At 51.3% G+C, this 22,825-nt stretch overlaps 1 protein-coding gene across 2 annotated transcripts in view; it reads right to left on the bottom strand.

Moving 5' to 3' along the window:
* Positions 1–22,825, bottom strand: part of TBC1D9 (TBC1 domain family member 9) — a 74,583-nt gene that overhangs the window by 11,024 nt on the left and 40,734 nt on the right. For both annotated transcript variants that reach the window (XM_028520012.2, XM_036031835.1), the window contains exons 3-13: positions 21,306–21,424; positions 18,964–19,192; positions 18,046–18,307; positions 16,109–16,316; positions 10,966–11,172; positions 10,021–10,191; positions 9,352–9,502; positions 6,366–6,580; positions 4,336–4,453; positions 2,825–3,110; positions 1,455–1,584 (exon numbers count right to left, since the gene is read on the bottom strand). In XM_028520012.2, coding sequence (XP_028375813.1) covers positions 1,455–1,584; positions 2,825–3,110; positions 4,336–4,453; positions 6,366–6,580; positions 9,352–9,502; positions 10,021–10,191; positions 10,966–11,172; positions 16,109–16,316; positions 18,046–18,307; positions 18,964–19,192; positions 21,306–21,424 — 2,096 coding nt within the window. The remainder of the gene's footprint in view (positions 1–1,454; positions 1,585–2,824; positions 3,111–4,335; positions 4,454–6,365; positions 6,581–9,351; positions 9,503–10,020; positions 10,192–10,965; positions 11,173–16,108; positions 16,317–18,045; positions 18,308–18,963; positions 19,193–21,305; positions 21,425–22,825) is intronic.

A 22,825-nucleotide genomic window follows, 5' to 3' on the forward strand; every position in this document is an offset into this window, starting at 1 on the left:
CCTGGGAATTCATATTTCTAAAAGAGGGGCTTAAAAGTTTTTAAAATTATTTTTGAAAACTGAGAACCACACCCTGGCTGGTGTAGCTCAGTGGATTGAGCACGGGCTGCGAACCAAAGCATCGCAGGTTTGATTCCCAGTCGGGGCACATGCCTGGGTTGCAGGCCACGGCCCCCAGCAACCGCACGTTGATGTTTCTGTTTCTCTCTCTCTTTCTCTCTCTCTCTCTCTTCCCTCTCTAAAAATAAATAAATAAAATCTTTTAAAAAATTTGTTAAAAAAACACTGAGAGCCACGAATTCAAAGGTCAGGAGGGAAAAAAGTAAGCCAGGGTTTAGGATGCTCTTTGCAGGGCAACCTGTAAGGCAGGCATGGGGAAGCCCCTGCAAACGTGTGAGCAGGGGTGGCACTAACCGGAGGGGAGGGGAAGTAAAAGGAAGCACCGCGTGCAGAAAGACGAGGTCACGCAGGCGCTGACGGACGTGAAAGGGGCTATCCTCCCAGGCAGAGGGGGGAAATCGCAGAGTCCGGGGACAGGATGCCGGGCAGCCCCAGGGCCACCGTGAGGGGTCAGCCAGAGAGGACGGGACTGGAAACCCGCCCTTGGCCTTGTCTCCATTCCCTTCTCTGTCCCAGTAAACCCGGGCCCAGCACTGGTTCCAGCATGGCACTAGCTCATCTGCTGTCAGGAGTGAGGCTGAGCTTCCATGTACTAAGCTTTATTACTGTGGCCCAGAATTCTCTTAACAACAAAGGTTTCAGGGGATTCCTTTAGGGAAAAAAAAAAAAAGCCCTACCGGTGTAAAAACTATGGCCTTTAATCACTTGGGCTCTTTTTCTGGAAGAATAATCACCCAAAATTTCTAAAAGTCCCAGGGAAATGATTTGTTTTTAAAGATTTTACTTATTTATTTTTTTTACAGGGGAAAGGGAGGGAGAAAGAGAAGGAGAGAAACATTAGTGGTTCTGAAACCGGTTCCAGAGGAGTCGTGGGGCAGGCTCTTCCATAGGATGGTGGTGCAGGTGTTCTGAGAGCCTTGGACGGATGAGGACTGGCTTATCTACTCCAGGGGAGGCCCGAGTGCTTGGCCGGAGGACAGGAAGTAAGCCGGTTTGTGCAGGCCAACCTCCTGAGACCACATCAGACCACCCAGAGGTTTCAGGGTGGGCACAGCACAGAACCGGAGAGCGAGAGCTTGTCATGCCGTTTGCTCCCTGGCCGGACACCCAGCAGAAGTCACAGGCCCCATTCAGAGTCCTCCACCTCTGCAGCTCAAAGCTGCCAGCCAGAGGGCAGCTACCTGCTGCAGCAACCAGTTCTCAGCAGGTCACAGGACCCAGACACCCGCCCCCCGCCGCGAGGGTCAGCCGTGAAGCGTGCAGCACACGTCCAGCTGACCCCCTCCCGGCAGCACTCGGAGCGCCGCGACGCCGAGCCAGGAGAGCGGACCCACCTCATAGGAAGTTCGGATGAGCCGGAAGATGTCCACCTCGGGGTAGGGCTCCACGTCGTCGCTGAGCAGGGAGTGGAGGTGAGGGATGGGGGGCAGCGTGCTGTCTTTATTGGTCACGCTGTCCAGGTACCTGGGAGAGGAAACGCACCGGGCGTCACTGGGCGGCCGAGCCGGAATTCTCCCATTACGGTTCTCCACGCATTTCCTGCAAACTCCAACCGCGCAAACAAAAGACTAGAATGTCAGCCCTGGCTGGCATAGCTCAGTGGATTGAGTGCGGACTGCGAACCAAAGTGTCCCAGGTTCGATTCCCAGTCAGGGCACATGCCTGGGTTGCAGGCCATGGCCCCCAGCAACCGCACATTGATGTTTCTCTCTCTCTCCCCCCCCCCCCCGGCTTCCCTCTCTAAAAATAAATAAATAAAATCTTAAAAAGACTAGAATATCCTTAAGAACCAAGTGAAATTATCTTAATTTAAAAAAAAAATAAATCCTCAGTTGCCAAGGGAAGCGGGAACCAAGCCAGGTAAGACTTATGACACCCAGGACACAGACCAGTGGGGATGTCCAACCTTGGGTGTCCCTGGGCCACGCTGGGAAAATGTGAGAGTCTCGGGCCACACATTCAATACACAAACACTAATGACAACTGATAAGCAAAAAAAAAAAAAGGTTTTAAGTAAATTTATGATTTTGTGTTGGGCCGAATTCATCGCTTTCTTGGGCTGCACGGGGCCTGGGGGCCAGGAGTTAGACACCCCTGGAAGTATTGGGTTGGCCAAAAAGTTCATTTGGTTTTTTTCCATACGATGGCTCTAGCAGCATTTAGCTGTGTTTAACTTCATTCGAAGTTAATTTTGTTAGATTGCATTGTGACAGCTGTCATATCAGTGTGCATTTAAAAAAACATCAAAATTGGTGAATTTTTATGTAGCCTTTTTAATATTGAAGATGGAAGAAGATATACAACATTTTTGCATATCATGCTTTATTATTTCAAGAAAGGTAAAACTCCAACTGAAACACAAAAGAAAAGATTTGTGCAGAGTATGGAGAAGGTGCTGTGGCTGATCCAACATGTCAAAAGCGGTTTGCAAAGCTTTGTGCTGGAGATTTCTTGCTGGATGATGCTCCAAGGATGGGTAGACCAGTTGAAGTCGACAGCAATCAAATTGAAATATTAATTGAGAACAATCAATGTTACACCACTCGGGAGAGAGCTGACATACTCAAAATACCCAAATCAATAAATTTGTTGGTGAAAATGAAAAATGCATCTTTTATTTTACGCTAAAAACTAAACAGACTTTCTGGCCAACCAAATACAAGGAAGAACCAGACGTGGTTTTCAAGGAGCCTTAGTACGCTACCTTCCCAAAACGGTCATGGCCTCCCCGTCGTCCTTACAGTTCAGCAGCTTGTCCACGTTGGCATCCAGCACGGCCAGCGCCAGCTGGAATATCACCTTGATTCCTTCATAGAAGAAACAGTCGACAACCACAACGGCGCTCTCAAAGGGCATCACGCTGAGAAACAGGGTGAGGAACCACGACAGGGAGATGGTGGAAATCACGCCCAGGTCCTGCATGCAGTCGTAGAGCTGGGGGACGTAGTCTCGCGCCAGTTCCTCGAAGACACCCTGGTCCACCAGCGCACCTGCAGCAGGGTGGGCACAAGGACGCTGAGCGAACCCCTTGCCCTTTCTCATGCACCCCAGAAAATGGCTTGACTAAAATAGTCCAGTTCATGCTTGCTGCTGACAGAACTCTGCTCCCTCCTGTAACTGTCCTGGTGCTACTACATGTTACTAGTTACTATGTTACATGTTACTATGTTTTTGTTACTAGTTACTATGTTGCAATGTTTCTATGTTACTAGTTACTATGTTACTATGTTAAGACCAAGGTGTCAACACAGCCCTGTCACCAGCTTGGTTCTGGCTGCATCTCCTCCTTCTGGGTCTTCCTGCCCCGCTCTCCTCACCATAAAAAGCCATAATATGACCACTAGGAGGGTTGTTTGGAAAGTCAGTTTACAAAGACTGCAGGACATACAATCAGTTACTTTGTTGCAGCATTTTTGGTTGGGCATGAAATGTATACCTGAGTGGTTCCATGTCTCAGCAAATTCTTATTATTTTTTAAATCACTTTTCTGGATGTATGGCCCCCACATACAAATTGTTTTTTAAATGACTTTTTTAAAAAAATGTAAATGCATGCCAGCTGTACACATTCATGATCCACTTACACTTCTGGAGAGTAATTTCAGCGAATCCAATGAGGGCGCACAGGTTTATGAGCGGAGACAGGACACGAGGGGAAAGCACAAAGCCCGCACTGGACTACGCCGCCCGCAAAAAGCCGGTCCTGCCAGCACGAACGTCTAACCCTTGCGGGGAGGGGCAGAGCAACCGCCACATGTTGTGTGAATGCTCACGGGTGTCGTGTGCTCCACAGTGAAACCGGTTCTGAAGAAAAACACCTCGGAAACTCGGTTTCTGGACAAGCTGTTTTAGGCTCTTTTGTCCACTCCAGAGAGCCCTTCCTGGACACTTCCACTTTCCACAGATTCTATCCTCTGCATGAAAAACTTTTTGCCAGACCTTTTGGGTTGACGGTCAGTGAGGTTGGTGTAGCTCTCCTGGGTCACAGAGTGACACCCACATCAACTAGGTCTTGAAAGAATTTTTATAACAGAGATAGGTACATATTATCTTAAGTTCCAAGGGGCTGCTGTACATACAACCCGTACAGATCAAGCCTCTCATCCCCACTTTGGAAACTGGGGTAGTCTGGCGCCCTTGGCTGCTGGTGCCTGGAAACTGTGCAACAGCTTCTTGGTGAGACCCGCATTAAGACGTTGGGCCCGTGCCCACGTACCGACCACTCTGGTGTTGTAGTAATCAGGGAGCATGCGCTCGCACAGAGCCACCAGCAGCCAGAACGCCTCCTCCTCTTTGGCATACAGCAGCAGCACCGATGTGACGATATTCATGGCCTGCCAGGAGGCAAGGGAGGTCAGCAAACACATTCCACCAGATGAGCGGTTTGTTAGCCTAAACCAGCACTGAGTTGGTCTCACAGGGGCCAGCAGGCTCTTTCTGTAAAAGCCCAGGCACAGAAATATCTAAGGACCTTGTGAACTTCACACACACACACACACACACACACACAGTCTTTTGAGGTTTGTTTTGTTCACAACCCTTTAAAAATGTAAACCTGCTTCAGTCCTTGGCATGTAACCATTCAGGGTCTTTCAGGAACCCCAATGTTCAGCCAGGAGGGAGACAGCAAAGCCCTCATTCAAAACCTTTGCCCAAAGGCTATTTGACAAAGCTTTTAATTTGCTAAACTCTCAGAGTTTTAATCCTTAACTCAGTGAGGTACAGACTTTCTTTTCAACCGGTACTAATAATTTCTAGGACCAGGTACACCTGGCTTAAGGCTCTCCTCGGAGAACAATGAAACCTTTTAAACTCAGAGCCCTGGCCCATTCTTTCCATCTGGATCAAGAAGCCAGTGATAAGTAGTGTGACTTAAATTCTAGAGTAGCCTACTTTATTAAAAGGTATTATCGGATAGCTCAGAAGGAGCCATAAGGTGCACACACTTTAATAGTCCTCTTAATTAAAAAAGGCAGATCAAAAGATAAATATGAACTCCATTACATCGGAAGCCAACTAACTCCTGGACTTCTTTGATCTCCTAGAAACCAGTAACGGCTCATCAGGTTTCTACAATGCAAATGTCAAAAAAGGAGCGTTGGTCCTAACAGGCACTTTCTTGTAGTAGGCCTTACTCAGTGTTTTCCCAGACGAAGTCATTACCAAAATTCCACTTGAAAACTAACCAGGCTGTTCTGCTCCGTGGCCTGACTGTGGCCCTGGCTGGCTCCTCAGTCATCCCGTCCAGGTAAGTTTTCTTACAGTTCTACTTTGTAACAGATTCTGGACTGGGTATTGGGGGGTGGGGCCGGGGAGGGGGACCACAGTGGTGGCACTTCTCATAGGGCTTAAATGTTGGTGTCAGAGAGAGGAAATAAGAGGCAGAGGTTAGCTGATCACCTTGGGGGTGTGTATAAACTGCACTCTCCAACCGAGGGAACAGCGTGGGGACGGGGGACCTGGCACGCCTGTGTGTGTGTGTGTGTGTGTGTGTGTGCAGAGGGATAAACCTTCAGCGTTTCTCCAGACGGTCCCGGAAGGCCTTTGTAAAGGCCACGTTGTCTCGGAGCTTTCTCGGTTGTGGGATCTGTGCCAGTGCAAGACATACTTCTAGTTGGAATGTGGGGCGACACAGTTTTTATATCAAATTTAGCGTTTGTTTTCTTTCAGTTTTTTAAATGTGCTGTGTGCTAAAATGCAACCACAGCACATACACGCTATATTCTTCAGGACAGGACTGCTGTGGGGGGGTGGGGGCACAGAGCAGGAGCACTGTGGGAGCTAGGATGCAGAATGAAAGGCCCCGTGCTCCGGCGGGATCGCCGTGACCCTGTGGGGTGGGGAGCCTGCGTCAGAGAGCCCGCAAGGGGTTTTCTGAGGTCACCCTGCTGTACCGCAGTGAGCCTAGTGAGGGCGCTCGCGTCTCCCGGCTCCTCTGCTCAGGCGCAGTGGTTCTCGGCCGGAAGACGCTGCCCTGCAGGGGGCGTCTGGCAGTGTCCACGGGAGGCTCTACTGGCCTTTAGTGGGTAGATGCTGCTCAACATGTTAGTGCACAGGCATGTCATTAAACATCCCACGAAGCACAGGACGGCCCCGCACAAAGAATGACGCAGCCCACAATGCCGACAGTGCCGAGGCCGAGAAAGCCGGCTGCAGTGAAGTGGCAATGCTCATGACCACCCAGCCTCCCCTACCACTCAGGGGCCAGTAAAACAATCATCAGTGCAGACCATCTGAGCCGTTTACCTGGCAGTACCCTATGTTCGGGTTTCGAAAAGCGTAAGCCGTTAGGACCCTCCGCAGAGCAGCGATGCCCATCTCGTTCTGGAAAGCAGGGTGTTCTGGGAGGGAGCGGTGTAAGTCCCTCTCGATCTCCTCTGTGGCCAGATTGTACTTCCCCATGGACTTCTCCACCAGGTCCCCGTAGTACCCAGGGTGCGTGGCCTTCTCATTGATGGCCCCTGGGAAACACCCAACAGACACCACGTCAAAACGCGGGAGTCCCGTCCTTGGTCTACAGCCTCAGCTTACCCAAGGGACCTCTTCCCTTTCCCGACCATTCGAAGGACACGTGCGAAAGGCCAATGCAGCCCCACGGGTAATGTGGTGCGCTGCAACCCCGGCTCTCGCGGACACTTGGATGGGGCCCCTCTCGTCTCAGCTGCACAGCAAGCCGGCTGTTTAAAAACCTCTTGCAGGCGGAGGTCTCCCAGCGCGGCAGCTGTGCCCGAGCCACTTCCGCAGACCACCCCGAGGGGGCGCTGCCGAGCAGCAGAGCAAGGTGCCCGCCGAGGAAGCTGAGCTGGGGCCTCAGCCCTCCCTTCCAACACAGCGGCTCTGCTTGTCCTTAGTGGGGTTTCCCGTAAGCGCTCGCCTGAAAAGGGAGATTTTGCTCCTCAGAACAACTCTGAAAACTGCCAAATGTAAGCTCTGAAGACCTTAAATAGCCCTACTGAGGAGTATGAAGCCGTAGGGAGAGGAGGTGATGGGATAGCTGGAGGGAGTATTAGATTGCGGGGTGCGGGTGTTCCTAGCAGCGGTCAGCCACTCACTGCTATGGAGGGAGCCCTGCGGGGCTGCAGGGGGCGGGCGGGGGGCTGGCAGGGGGCCGGCAGGGGGCGGCTGGTGGGGGGCTGGCTGGCAGGAGGGCGCGGGGGGGGGGGGGGGGGGGGCGGAGAGATGTCCGTTTCAGATCCTTCAAGAGAGAAAAGCCCTGTACACAAATTTCTAAACCCAAATATAATTATATGTAATTTATGTAAGTATAAATTATACTTTTCTCTAAGTTATATAATTTATATAAAGTGTAAACTACATATGCATACATATATAAATATATACAAAATATACACACATATTTATGTTATATAACATGTGTATATATGTGTGCGTGTGAAAACATACACCTATATACTCATTCACATTTCCCCGATTAGAAATTAGAGCCCCTGCGTTGTCCTGTCCTTGTCCCTGAAGGTCACCCAGAGAGCCGGCACTGCCTCTCACGTTTGCCCTGGATGAGGCCATCTGGCCGACAGACACTCAACACTGGCTCTCGCTGTCCTCCAGGGAGATCTGCGAGGCTTCGCTGCTGTCTGGCCTGCGCATCCCCTCAATGGGGACACAGGGCCCGGCCAACCACTGGGCCCTATGGGCCGTGGGAAGCAGGGCAGGACCCAGGTGGGGCGCCCCTATAGGGAGCTGGTTCTCTGGAGGAGCAAGCTGGCTTCCACGTGTCGCCTTCCCTTCTCCCTGGGAACAGGCCGGAATCAGGAGCCGGGTTGGTTACCTGCCCAGTCAAGGCGGCGTGTGGACCCCTCAGCCTCTGGCGGCCTCCCGTAGCTCATCAGTCACAGAGCAGACACTGGGTCTAACTCCGCGTCTCTGCGGCCGTGTGCTGTTGCATGCTGTTTCCTAGTGCTTGTTTCAAGGGCTTTTTTTTTTTGTCTATAATGAGCTAAATATAACTTCCAATTTGAATAAGGAAAATGAAAACGGAATGTTTTGTTCTCTCTGTCAGCGACCTGGATCGGGGGTTGGGGTGACCGGCTCTGTGAACCCGGGAAGACACGGGGCGGGACAGTGAGGACCGTGTTTGGGTTCCAAACGAGGGGCCGGGGCTGCTCTACTCCCGGAAATGAAAAGCGAGACCTGCCAGCGAAGATAAAACAAACTGGTTCTACGTGGAACACGTAAAGCCAATTATTTTTCAGGATTCTGTCGCCCTACTTCTGGGATGATACTACATCTCATTATGGGCAATTACCATTGACATCTGCTTTTAGGAGGCGCTGTGAGGAATTTTTTTTTTTTTTTTTTTGCTAAGTCTTTCCTGTAAGTCTGGAAACTCGTCTGATTTTAATGTCACTTTTAAAATGAAAGGCTTTGCTAACAGCACTAGAGTCAGACCACCTTGGGTTCAGATTAAAATATTCACGTCCCCCTGTGTGGGATGATTACATGTCAAGCCTCTGCCCAAGCAGAGCAACTGACTCACACATTAAAGACGGCGACAGCCGCAGGAAGCCCTGGGCTTTGGAACAGACTGGGCTGGGAGGAAGGAGCCCGGAGGACCTCCAGGCTGCAGGGCTCCAGGGCTGACCTGCAGGGTCCTGTTCCAGCAACAGCATGGCTGGTGGACCAGCGAAGGGGGCCACATCTTTCCCACGGGGTCACGACTCGTCCGCTCTGCCCTTCCTGACATCTCCCGCTCGGAGCCTGAGTATGGTTCGTGAGGGCTTTCAGTTCCGGTGCAGAGTCTAGTGCCCCCTTCGTCTCCAGTGATAAGCATAAACTCAGGCGGTGGCCAAAGCCAAGGACAAGGTCTCCTGACTCCTCCCATTTCCTCCCTCTCTCCACCCCAGTGACGGCCCTGACCACGTGCCACACACTTGAACATGATCAAGGACGTCGGCACAGCTGGGACAGGAAACAGGATGCCCCAAATCACAGAGGATGATACTCTATCCCTTTGAGTTCTTTCTATTTTCCTAAATAATGTTGGTGAAGAAATAAAAGAGGTTATCAGGACTCAAAGGTGGAGAAGGCTTCAATGTTTGGATCACCGAATATTTTTACCAAGGGACTCCAACACTCTGGCCAGGGAAGGAGATTTAGCTCTGTACTGGAGTTGCATGTCTGAAAGAGCCCTCGCGTGTGATTGGTGGTGAGGGGGAGCCCCGAGGTCCTGCAGACCCGGGGCTGGCGCTGCCCCATCCCAGCCCGGCCGTACCTGACAGCAGCAGCCAGAGCTCGCCACGCATGCTCTCCGGGATGCCCTTCAACACTAGCTCCCGTGTCTTTTCCGTGCGGTACATGCAGATCCCTTGCCCGTACTCGGCGAAGTGAATCTTCCAGGCTTGCTCCTTCAAAAACTCCTTGGCCTGAAAGGGATAATGACGTGTGACTACATCCCAGAGTTCTTCGAGGACACAGGGAAGTTCTATGGGAAGTCGGGACACCCTCCCTAGTGACCGGAGAAGCGAAGGTCGGGACAGAACCCCCGAGAACAAAGCGCTCAGCTCTCGGGACATCCTCCCCTCATCTGACCCATCGATCCCGTCCTGCAGGTCTGCCACAGAGCTTTCTGGTCCCGAGTCAGACTCCTCTTCCCCGAGGCAGGTCAGCAGAATGCAAGTTACATTAATGGTCTCATGTCTATGTCTCCAAGCCAGAGTAAGTTATGTTTTTTAAATGTGCGCTGGGAACTTCTCTGTTGGTCGACTTAAACAACTGTGAAATCAAGACACAAAAATGTCGCCCATACCCTCTATAACTCCACCCGTGAAAAGCCACTCTGAAACCTAATGACGTATTGAGACAGGATCTGCTTTCCATGTAGGAAAATGTCTATTCACATGCATATCTAGTGAGAGCTTTGGGGAAAGCAGGAGGGACCCACCAATTTTGGGTTGAATTCCTCGGGGGACCGCCGCCGATACATGGTCATCAGGGTCTGTGTGGCCGTGGGGACGCTGTTGCCGTTCAGGTTAAACTGGCGCTCCCCCTCGGCATCGGAGCTCGAGTTTTTCTGGGGGCTGGAGGACACGAGGCTGCTGGGCCGGGAATACACCTGCAGACGCAGACAGGAACAAGACGCTGCAGACAGGGGGGTTTGGCCAGCGGCCCTGCGGTGTGCCCTACAGACAGCAAGGGCTATGTCATGGTTCCCAGGATGTTTCTCGCTTTACAAAGAACGGAAGGATGGCCGCAAGCCAGCGTTTCGGTGGAAATTAGACAGGCGCATGGGCCACAGGCTAGAGTACTTCTATCCTCAAAGGAGGTTTTCCCTGGATTTCAGCAGCATTTTTGCAATGAATCAGTTGGCCATTTGTCTCTCTGACTGGTGTGTATGCAAAGCATGCTGTGGTTGAGTCAGCTGCTCATGGGACCACCTCCCTCCCCTCCTCTCCAGTCGCCAGTGCCTGCAAAATGCCCACATACGACGGGGGCAGGGGCCCAGGGACAGGAATGCTACTTGTCAGCTCATCGTTACTACATGTTTTAGCTGCCAGTAACTTGCTCTGTGACTTGACCTAGTGACATATCTTCTGGGTCCCATTCCTGACAATGTCGCTACATGGGCCGGAGCCACGTGTTGTGTAACCAGGACAAAGGACTTAATAACTCTTCCACCGCAAAATAAGAAGTTTAGATCAGATGGTCTGTGAGGTTCTGCTCAGCTCTACGGTCCCCAGTACACGTTCCACAGGATTTAAATGACACGCTGCTCTTGCCACGAGCGCAGGCGGTGTAATCCTAGCTCAGTGGCCAAGCCTGAAGGTCAAGCAAAACGGGCCAGGAGGTGAACCCTTCAGGAACGGGGCGAACCCAGACTTCCACGGACCTCGTCGTCCGAACTGTTGTAGCTCCCTGCAAACTCTTTGTCCGAGTATATTTTGGAGGTCGTCTGTTGCAGGAAGTCGGAGATCCTCTGCACCAGAAAGTCTCTGTCCTTCAAATTGGCAAACAGGAAAGTCATCCGGTTCCTGGTGCTGATGGATAAAGGACTGGGGAGCACGCTGGAGCTGTCCGCCTTTTCTACAATCGTCACCTGAACAGAGACAGGAAACAGAGAGTATTACTTTGCAGGGACTGCCCAGCAGCAGCCCCTGCCCAGCAGCAGCCCCGGACCAGCAGCACTAAGGGAGCCTCGCAGCTCTTTCACGTTCTGTAGGAACCACTCAGACCTTTCTGAAGCCAACTGACATTCTCTGACTCTGTTCCAACCAAATCCAACAGCAAATCAAACTGCAGCTCATACCACAAGCTAGGATCATCTTGCTTGTTTTTCTAAGCCATTACCTCCACACTGAGAGTGATGTTATGCCCCAGGAGACACTGGGCACATCTGGAGGCACACTAGGTTGTCATAGTGGAGGGTACAGCCGGCATCTCGTAGAGAGAGGCCAGGATGCTGCTAGGCAACGTACCGTGCACAGGACAGCCTGCCCCCAACATGGTCCAGCCCAGGACGTCCACAGGGCCAGGGCTGAGAAACCTCGTTGTGAAAGAATGCTTTGATTTTCATTAAAGTTTCATGGTGCCATAAAGGAGAGGACTCCTGGCTGCTGCATTATGCATATGAGACAGAAAACAGTCATGATCCCGATTCATTTTACCAAGCTGAACGCTGGGATGGTTTTGAAAACAACGGCCATCCTTCAAACGTCTCGTTTGGACCCCAGGGCTTTGCCGCCTTCACCCTCTACCCCTTCAGTGTTTTCAAGGCTTGAGTCTGGACAGGACGTAAACAGCTTAACTGCAACCCCATCTGCACTAGGGGACTGTGTGTGTGTGTGTGTGTGTGTGTGTGAGAGAGAGAGATGAAGTAAGTCAACCACATCAGGAGAGGTACTGAACAAAAGGGAGACATGTGTTTTAGCTCTGAAGACACCCATTTGGTGGTTTATAATAGGATTTTCATCAACTGGAAACCAGGATAAGTGCATTAAAACTTTTTGCCTTAGCACATTAGGGAAAAAGAAAACCTCAAGGCAAGCCCCAGGTAGATGGTGTATCTGCAGCGGCTCTGGCGACACAATTAAAGCGTTCGCCCCCCCTCTTGATTTCTGCCTGCGAGCAGGCTAGACAGGTCCCACTCCAGCCCCTTCGCCAGCACGTTCCTGTGAGATACATTCCTTCAAGGCAGGACTTTTACAACTTTTCTCTCCCTTTCAAGGCTAAGGAGCCTGTTGGGTGTTGCCTTTCAGGGCCCTCGTGCAAAGGGGCCGTGTCTGGAACCCACAAAGGGACAGGTTGCAGGACCCGACTTCTGCTCTGGGTTTTTTAAGTATATACAGTTAGATGTGTATTTTAAAGGACTCTTCTGGAATGCTTGGGTGGAGCTGCACACAAAAGCTCTCATTTTCTCCCTGATGCAAAAAAAGAAGCTAGGGAAATGGGGATAAAACTCCTCTTTCTCATGAACAGATTTTCCCATAGCTTTTAGGGCATGTTAAATAATGCTTATTTTTAAAAGCTCCTTTTCTAAGAGCATTCCCACCTGCAGAACATATACACAAAAATAAATGCATAAGTAAAAGCCCCTTTTCTCACAACGAATTTTTTTCTGATTCTTTTGGCCCCCAGGTGTCAGGACTCAATGACAGACCACCAAGGGGATTAAAGGTCTGCATTCTGGACTCAAAACCCTTGGGCCAAGTGGATCTTGATAAAGTCCAAGTGGAAAGTCTTGATCTGGCTGGATCATCAATGTAGACGTAACCAGCGACCTCCCGCATAAAACACATGAAGGCTCACACAGGTTAGAAAGTATCTGTCACTAACAAATGAGTTCTACTGGATTTGTAGCCCGTCAGCTTTGTGCCTGGGAAACGGTGACAGCTGTGTGCTCGCATTCTACGGTTTAATGAAACCCATTTTCACTACCTTGGATTATAAGATGGGCTGGAACTTAATCAAGTCTTGGAGTTTAATATGGGACATTTACAAGGTGATTTATGATTTTTTTTAAAAAAGGCTTCATCTGGAATCTCTGTCTAATGAGGAACCTGATTAGTTCACTTTATCGCCCTGCTTCGTTGCCTCAGAATTTTCTCCAAAATCTGTAGCAACGGGATTCCGTGTAATCGTTCACCATCTGTCGATTTGGTCTACTGTCAGTGCAGATGTGCAATATATGTTAATAATCTCCAGTCAGTATTTCTGTTGTCAAAAATTAAACAAAACAATTCCTAGTCTAATGCTAAAAATGGGCATTCTAAATAGAATTTAACCTTCCCATGGAGGCCCCTGCTGACTGACTTGTTGGCTCACCTCAGACCCTCAAGGTGCCCAGGCCACAGAGAAGCCGCTCTCCAACCCATCCCGGAAGGAGGCGGGGCCCACCCTGGGCCGTGTGATTACCATTACCAAAAGGCAATAAAAAGTACATTAAGTCCTTGGTTTCTTCCATTAGTCGGGTGAGGGCCCCACTGTGAATATGGCTCAGAGACTCGCCAGGTGACTGGGAGGGCACTGCCGGTTTGCTGGGTGTTTCTTCAAAGCTGCATCCCCCAACTAAAACGTGATTTCTTTCTACAGGCCACTCCACTGCTGCCCCTGCTCTGACTCACCAGGACAGAGTCATCTCTGCCCGACCACCCACTAGGAAACCGGCAAGTGGAAGGTGGGCCGGAAATACCAATCCCCATCCTCCCCACTCACCACTGCACTGTGACTGCACTGAGACGTAAACTCAGCTGCTGGCCCCAAACCCTTGGCCGGGGGTGAGCAGGAGAGCAGAGGTCCTGCCTGCACCTGCGGGCCCTCGTGACCTGTCTCCCTCTGGGACAAGGAGCGAGGGCTCGCTCAGGTTCATGAACAGCGCATCCACGGTACACAGCTGATCCCAAGATGCTGGACTCCCTAGCTGTTCCAGGCCACTCTGCCCTGCGACACTCAGGTAGTGCTTGACAAGGAAAATTAGGTTAGGAGCAGGTTACGGCAAAAAAGGTAAGTTAGGTGGAAAAGCTCTGATATCCATTTTAGAGTCAAATGTAAATGCTGTCGAATTTCCCATCTCAGAACTCACCACCAGCAAAGCGCCTTGGCCTCTGGAAGTGCTGTCATACCACTGAGCTCCTCCTACTCAGAGAAACTACATGTGTCAGTTGCTTGACATTTTCCATTCTTTCTAGTCCACCAATTCAGCTTCTAGGAGGTTACAATTTAAAGGAAAGTATACATATAACTGGGAGAAAACTAAAAGTAATGCAAAGGTCCAGTCATAGGTAACTGAACCTATCGAGTATGTATCTACTAAGTGAAATAATAAGTCGTAATTAGAAATTACATCATAGAAGATTATTTAGTGATCTAGGGAAGTTTAAATATATACTCCCTGTCCAAGGAAATGAGCAAAAGCTAAAAATCCCCTTTGTTTCGAACTAAATGACACCGGTAACATATACACGGCAAAGCACAGAGCGAGTCTGGAAATCAGCTCAGCTGAAGGTTCCCGGGGGTGGTCTCTGGTGGTGGGATGAGGGGCGAACTTTGTTCTCTTTTTATTTGTCTGCACTTCTACACATGTTCTGTGGCAGTGGTGCATTATTCTTAAAACAAAACCAAAGAAGAAAAAGTGCTTTCATAAATGATTTTTTAAAAAAAGAAAAGAAGGCAGAGAGACACTTGAATCCTTTACTACAGGGAATCCTAGCCAAGGGCCATCGGAACCACCAAAGCTTCTCACCACCTTCACTTCCAGAAAAGGACCGGGGAGGCTAGAAAGTCCCCAGGTCCGAAGCGGCAGACGGCCAGCCCCTGACATCCCCGCCGGGAGTCCCCTCTCCCCCCACCTCCGCCCCCCCAGCAGGGCTTCCACTCAAGCACCACTGGGAAGGCACGATGGAAGCTTCCCCCGCCCCCGACACAACACAAACGCTTCTTGGTCTTCGTGCACATGACAGTTGGCCCAGGACTTTTTTAAAACCCAGATTCTAGAACTTGCCGGGACTCAGACTCGGCAGCTCTGGGGTGGGCTCAGGAGTCTGCCCTGAGGCCCATGGCCCTGGGGGACGCCGTGCTGGGCACCGGAGGGCCAGATCGAAACAACACTGGGCTTCCTGATTCACAACCGTCTCCTTTAGACCCAGCCGCTCTCGGGCTGTGAGGCAGGTGTAATAATGACATTTTCTAGGTTCTGTATTTGATGCTTTGACACATTACAGACCCCAGCAGGACCACCCTTCCAGAGTTACACACTCCTACAGACTCCCTGGGGAGCAGGCCTTTCACAGGCAAACCAGCCCCTCCAGAGCCCTCACCCCGGCCACCTCCTTTGTCCAGCTCTCCCGCTCCAATCGGGACCACTGTCCACCTGCCCTAAACCCCAGGGCTGCAGACCAGATCACTAGGAACAGCCCCTATGCCCTAGAGCCCACTGAAATTATCCAGGCCAGCCGGTACCGAGCCCGCTTACCTGCCTCATCTGTTCCTTCCCTTGGGAACCACAATACATACTCTGACCCAGTATTTCTCTGTCTGCTGACCGACCCTGGTGCTGCCGGCCCCAGGGAGCCCCAGCGCTCCTCCCCGTAGGATCTGTGCGTCTAACGATCTGTCTTTTCCTTCTTCCTTTTTTGATTTTACTATTTCATTCATTCATTCACTTGACTGGGGTGACATTGGTTAATAGAATTACATAGGTTTCAGTTGTGCAATTCTGTAATCTATCACCCGTATACTGTGTTGTGGGCTTACTGTCCCAAGGGAATGATCTGGTGGCAGTCACCTGCCGGCCTCCCCATACCTGAACAATAATGAAATCTCCACTGGACACACAAGGCTGCCACTGGAAGGAGAACCCTCGCAGGTCCCACCCTCCCTCTGATGGATGGCAACACACAAAAGGGTGGCAGGTGTCACCAAATCACCACGAGCACTCATGGTTAAAAGCCAGCCAGCGTCTGGTAAGGATATTCCTGGTCCACACGGAAAAGTACTACCGATGAAACGTGAAATACCCGCTTTCGCCCGACGCTTACCTCACGCAGCGGGATGATGAGGCTGCACAGGTGTTCCTCCTTGCTGGTAAAGCAGATGTAGTTTGTGGACACGAACATTTGCCCCAAAATGTGCATTTTGTTAAATGGGGTCCAGAGCGTGCAGTCCGTGTGGCCGTCCAACTTCTCGTCCTTGGGCAGCCGGAAGAGGGCTCGGTACCTCTCGCTCTTGGCCCTGGCGTCCAGGTCGCTGGAAAAGAGTGACAGCCACTCACCTCTCGAGGAAGAAGTGTCTCCCTGCCTTCCAAATGGCGCGGCCATGGGGGTGGTCCCTGCCTACCCCTCCCCGCCTCCATCCTGCGGGGCCAGGCCCTACCTTCTTGGCTTTCTGTTGGTGCTAATGCCTACCTAGGACCCAAAAGTGCAATAAAATTATTTTAATACAGTAGGGTCCCCTTGTATAGTCAGTTTACGGTCAATATGTTCAAGAATCTTAGGGAAACTAGGCCTGGACAGGAAATTCACTCTTTTTCTAAAGGAATACAACAACTTATTTCTAAGGAGATGATTACATTTATACTTCTCCAGAGCCATTTGGGGAGGGGGGAGGGTAGGCTTGTCTTCTAAGAAAGTCCCGGTGAGAATGCAAATGAGCCCCCTGAGCCTGCTGGTGTCCCTGCCCGCCCAATAGGGACAAGGAAATGGCCTGCGGTGCAGGAACAACCCCACCCGAGGGACCCCTCCCATCCCCAGCCTCGGCCGGGGCCTCTGCCAGCAGCAGCACCCTTGCCCCGACTCCCTCTGTCCTGCTCGTCCTGCGGGTCGCTACAGCCTCTCCCCTCAGCTCTGTCCGGCCTTGGCCTCCTGGTGGCCTAGCTCCCAGGCTCCCAGCGCAGAGCGCCCAGCAGGAGCTCTCTCCCTCTGTCTCCAAAATGACCTCCATCCCCACGGCTCTTACTTCCTCTCCCGGTTTCAGCAGGACAGATCGCTGCACACAGAAGCACCCTCTTCCATGCCCTCTAAGATGCCCCCTTTCAAGTTATTTGTTTCCTTATACTTTTATCTCCAGGTGGACTTTTATCTCCTGTCCCTGCATGCACCTTGATCAGCACACTCTTCCCATCCTACCCTGTGTGCCAATCTCCCACATTCTGAAGAGAGCAGCGCCCCCGCCCGCACCACTGGATTTCTTCAAAAACCAGCCTGCCCTTGCCTTGTTCCCCTGCCTTCATTCGCTATTTAATCCCCTGCAGTTAAATCCCATTCACCCTCCACCACTCTGCTGAGACTGTCTCCAGTCACCAAAGACACCTTCCCTGTGGTGACCTCTGTCGGGTGGGTTCCTACTACCAGCTGCGGGCCAGAGACTTCCAGTTCCCCAGGTTACCTGTCCAGTCTCCACCTGGCTGTCCCATGGACAACGCACCTGGACAGGACAAGACTGAGCTCTCACATCCCTGGACGTGCTCATCCCTCTCACTCCCCACCTCAGCTTAGGGCAGCTGCACGCTTACAGTCACACTGCGGAGTGTCACCATTCCCTGCACTCTCTCTCGCTCCTCCTCCACAGCCACACCTCCAGGCTGCTCCGCAGTCTCTGGGCTTCCCCCTCCCTCTGAGCTTCCCCCTCCTGCCATTCCTTCTGCTGGCCACAGCCACCTGCCGAACCTGAAGGCAGTGTCTGCTACCCCCAAGACTGCAGCTCCCAGCAGTCTCCCCTGAGAGGCCTTGCCCACCCTCTGCCCCATCTTCCTGTGTGTGTGTGTGCCCTGGGCACGCTGCTCACGGGGCCAGGAGAACCAGCCGCGTCTGCCCCACTCACTGTGCTGTGAGGGCCACAGAGCGCCTTTCCATGTTTGTGTCTCCGCCCAGGAAAGCGTCCGGCACCCTTGAGGTATTCAGAAACCATCACGTTTCATAAAGCGCATGGATGGGTCTCTTGTTTCCAAAGTCTGAAAGACTCCGCCCCTGTCACCTACCGTTTAAGAGCAGACACTTTTTTAGGAGACTTCTTCTTCAGTTTGGGCAGGGACCGGTCCTGCTCGAACCCCTCGTTGTCTAAGAGCTGCCGCATGGCTATGTTGGCGAGCTGCTCCATGAGCTTGAAGGTCTCGTTGATGTTGAGGAAGACCGAGAAGAAGTGTTCGCTGGAGCGCGTGCTCACTTGGATCACGTCGGGCAGGAGCAGCGTGGCGTTCTTCTCCAGCTGAGTGATGTCCACCCAGCGGATGACCAGCTTGGCTGCGCGTGCGGGGACAAGGCTCGGTCAACCCCTGGCCCCTGAAAATCCCTCCGAGACGCTGCCACCTCACACCCCCAACTCCCAGTGGCGCTGAACAGCTTCGCGTCCGGGTGCCCACATCTGTCATCATCGTGTTTGCTCGTTACGGGACAAATTCAGACCACGTAAACCCTGAGTTCATCATTATCATCAGTTTATATCCACGTCTACTAAACCACTCATACCTTCGGTGAATCTTTACTACTGGATGGCCACAGGTTTTACAAATATTGAACTAAAGTCATTCACTTGTTGAATAGTTAAAAGATAAAGCTGACCTAGCCATAACTATAGATTTATTTTTTTAAAGAGTTGTCTTTGTGGGGTTTTTTTTAAGATTTTATTTATTTATTTTTAGAGAGGGGAAGGGAGGGAGATAGAGAGAGAGAAACATCAATGTGCAGTTGCTGGGGGTCACAGCCTGCAACCCAGGCATGTACCCTGACCGGGAATTGAACCTGCAACACTTTGGTTCGCAGCCCGTGCTCAATCCACTGAGCTACGCCAGCCAGGGCCACTATAGATTTATTTTTGCTATTTTTGACGTGGTGTATGAGCTCAGGGCAAACCTCGGGAGACTTTCCGAAGCTGCCCTCTGGAATTCGAGACGACTTACCTTCCCTGCCCATGAGAAAGGAGTAAAAGCAAAGGTGGTTGATGCTGAGGTACATCCAGCCCTGGCGGGGGACCTTCCCCTTCCAGTAGCTGCAGGAGTAATAGTTGACCAGCTTCTCCTCCTCGGGCATCCCGAACAGCCGGTGGAACTTCACGATGGCCTCCTTAAACTTCTCCGTGTCGTCGTCCTCCTTGACGTCGTTGATTTTGTTGTACTCGGCAATGATGCCCTGGCAGGGAGGGGACAGGAAGCACACACCTGGGGTCACTATGGCGACAGCGGCTTTTTCCTGTGTGCTGTCCATGTTGCAAAGGAAAGGAACAGTTTCTAAGGCTAGAAGTTTTTTTTTTTAAAAATGGAAGGATTACTTTCAACGGCAACCCCCCCAATTCTAAGCCAATCAACAAGTAGCATTTGGGTACAAAAAGATTTTCAAAATAACAATACAGGTTTTGTTATCTGTTCATTGGTGCTCATTATTTTATTAAGTTCACTTAGGACAGAGCCCAGAAATTTATTTTACAAATGAGGAAATGTAAAGGTTTTGCTAGTTCTATTGATTTTCCCAGTTCATCATGATAGTCGTCTGAAAGGTCAATTTCTGCCTGTCTCAAAAAATCAACGAACGTTTATCATGAACGGACAAGGAAGGACGGACAGACCAGAAGGCGTGTCACTAACGGGCCCTCGGCCCAAACCCCCGCCGTCTCCGTCTCAGGGCCGTGCACAGCACCAGGGACCCTAGAGGGAAGGAACGAGTGACTGTTTGGTCCTGTCAGCAGCTCGAGAAGCTACTTCGCTGTCACAGATTCCTCGCGCTTCCCAGGAAACCGGCTCCTCCACGCATCTCCGCGTACAAGTGCTCCCTGGACGTCCCCCTCTGACTGCGCGATCACTGGACCCCTCTCAGCTCCTCTTCGCTCACTCCGGTCTCAGGGCAGCACAGCAGAGCGCAGGCGCTCAAGCACAGAAGCTGGGTAACCGCTGGGCTCTCCCTGACATTACGAACCCTCCACGTGCCACCAACAGAAAACTGCAACCGCCTCGTCCCCTCGTCCCTGGAACCCCTGCCTCCGGGCTCTCCTGCTTCCAGTCCATCTGGGACGCCCCTACACATGTGTCTTCCTAACGCTTTTTTTGACTACAGAATTCTTAGAGGGAAAGTCCGGAGTGGTTCCCCACTGCTACCAGTCTAAACTCCAAAAGTCTACACCATCCACATCTGGGATCCACTGCTAGGCTCCTTCCTGAAGGGAGAACAGGGAAGGGAGTGATGTGACACACACAAATGATGCCCATGAGTTTTGGGTGGAAAACATTAAGTTCAGGCTCCGCTATCCAAAGGTCTAGTAAATAGCACATTCAAGAACGGTCATTTACATTTAAAAAGGAAAATGGTTTTAAATATGAGAAGGTTTAAGAGAACGGAGCACTGAGCAATGGCACTCTGGAATATCCTGGGGCTGAATCACTCACACGAACGGACCAGGCCTTGCCGACGCCTTTCACCCAGTGAGCACGGCAGTCCCCATAGAGCTCCGGTCCCCAGTGCCAGGAAACGCTTACCTGTCCAAGCACAGGAGACTGGCTGAATTAACCATGGTGCGTGCACACATCATATGCAGCTTAAAAAAAATAAAGAACTGCCCTGGCTGGCGTAGCTCAGTAGATTGAGCACGGGCTGAGAACCAAAGTGTCACAGGTTCAATTCCCAGTCAGGGCACATGCCTGGGTTGCAGGCCATGGCCCCCAGCAACCGCACATTGATGTTTCTCTCTCTTTCTCCCTCCTTTCCCCCTCTAAAAAAATTAATTAAATCTTTTTTAAAAATAAATAAAAAATAAAGAACTAAAGGCAACCTAGGCCCCCGCACTGGCCCATGGAACTAAAAATAAAAAATAAAAGGCCACAGAGTGGAAAAACTGGTAAAACCCAAGTAAAATCTGTAGACTGGTTAACAATGTCGCACCATCATTACTGTGTTGGTGTTGGCAAACGTGCCGTGGTCGTGTACAAGGTCAACATTCGGGGAGACTGAGCTCAGGGTCTATGGGAATTCTCTGCTCCATCTCTGCCCTCTTCTGCAAACCTCAAAATAACTTCCAACTAAAAAACAGAACTATCAAAGTTAACAACCACTGCATGGACATTCTCTGTGGAGAGTTACCCAGGAGTAACTGAGTGAGAGAAGCAAATGCAGAGCAGCATGTCCGTGGAGCCTCGTGTGCAGGAGTTAAGAAAATAGGAAAAGTACGCGTACCTGAGTTATTTTTACGACTTTCCCGTAAGCTTTGTGTGATTTCCAACGGAAAAGTTTAACGGTGAAACAAAACACGCCCTACCTGTATTTTGCCTCTCACAAACGTGGTGATGTCGTTCTCGTTTTCAAAGATGGACAGGGTCTGCAGGAGATTCTGCTCCAGCCACTCCCAGTGCTCGGTGATTTCTTTTCTGAAACCACCTGTGTGAGTGTAAACATGATAACATCAAACGTCAGGCTTTAAAAGGTCCCTAAAAAGCCAGGCTCGTGCCGTCAACATTCAATGCAGCCAACGGAGAATATTGTTCCAACAGCCCTGGCTTTAAGGGCTTCCTCTCCTCCAGAGATGCACCAAGACACTTAAGGGGGTGGTAGCCCAGGAGGAAGGACAGGAAGTCCTCACTTAATGCCATCAACAGGTTCTGAGACTTCACGTGAAACGGTGTATAATGAAACCAGTTGCACCGTAGGCTAACTGACGTAAGTGGGAGGGAAGACCCTACAGCATCTCATTGGTGCTGGAAGGATGCTGCCCGAGGAGGACCTGCTGTGCTGGGTTTCGGTCCAGTCTGAGGAGGTGAGTCCAGGGACATCTAGGACACTTCCAAACCAGAAGGCAGCAACATGCCCCCCATCCCCTCCCTGGATGGAGAGCTGAGCACTCCCCGTCTCCACTCTCCTTCCTACAACACACACCTCACAGGGTGACGCTGATCCCGTCAGGATAGCAGGTTACAGCAGTGAGGCTGCACCGGCACAAGACAGCTTTCGTGTGCCGCCAGGGCTCTGATGTAACCTCCTGCAGTGGGCAAAAGTGATCCTCGCTCCCTTTCAATTATGAATGAGATGTGAAGATGGACGATCGCTGGGGAGCAGCAGCCCGGCTCTCATGACCACAGCTGCTTTGAGATGTAATGGGATGAGGTCATCCCCACAGCAGCCCACCAAGTCACTGCACTTGGGCCAGCAATAAGCAGCCTAAGTCAGCTCGCCGGGCCACCTCCAAACTGAACCCCTCTGGTCGTGCCTCGCGTGGCACCAGCACGCCCTCCTGCCTGCCCCTGCTGCGCGTGAGGAGGGCACTCTCGGATGAGGCCGTATGGACCCTTGGGTGAACTGCCTTCCCTTTTCTGGGATTATCAATGACCTTGCAGAAAGAGTGTCTTAAAATAAGTCATCTTTCACAGGTATAAACTGTACAGATATCGTAGTCATTGTATCGCAGACAGAAATTGCATGCACTGTTCACTGCACACAGAATTAAGAAATGATTTTGTGATTCCGCCGATTCACCCTTTAGGCCGCTCCTTAGATTTCCCACTTATCTCTTTATTGATTCTTCAAAATGGCTTCTCACAGTTCTTGGCTACTAGTAATTCAGTGTCTCTCAGAACCTCACTGATGCCCGACAGAGAAAGGTGGGAGACGCAGCTGTGTCTCCAGTGGCGCTCCCTCCGGGCTGTGGGACAGAGCTGAAGCCTCTCAGAGAATGAGGGGTGTCGGGCCCACCGTACGAGGAGACCCCAAACCAAACAGAAGCCAAGTTCATTTTCTTGTTCTTGAAGCCCAAACACCAAAACTGCCTGCGTGGCACGCTCGTGG

The sequence above is a fragment of the Phyllostomus discolor genome, chromosome 8 (genome assembly GCF_004126475.2).
Source record: "Phyllostomus discolor isolate MPI-MPIP mPhyDis1 chromosome 8, mPhyDis1.pri.v3, whole genome shotgun sequence".
In the NCBI taxonomy this organism is placed as follows: domain Eukaryota; kingdom Metazoa; phylum Chordata; class Mammalia; order Chiroptera; family Phyllostomidae; genus Phyllostomus; species Phyllostomus discolor.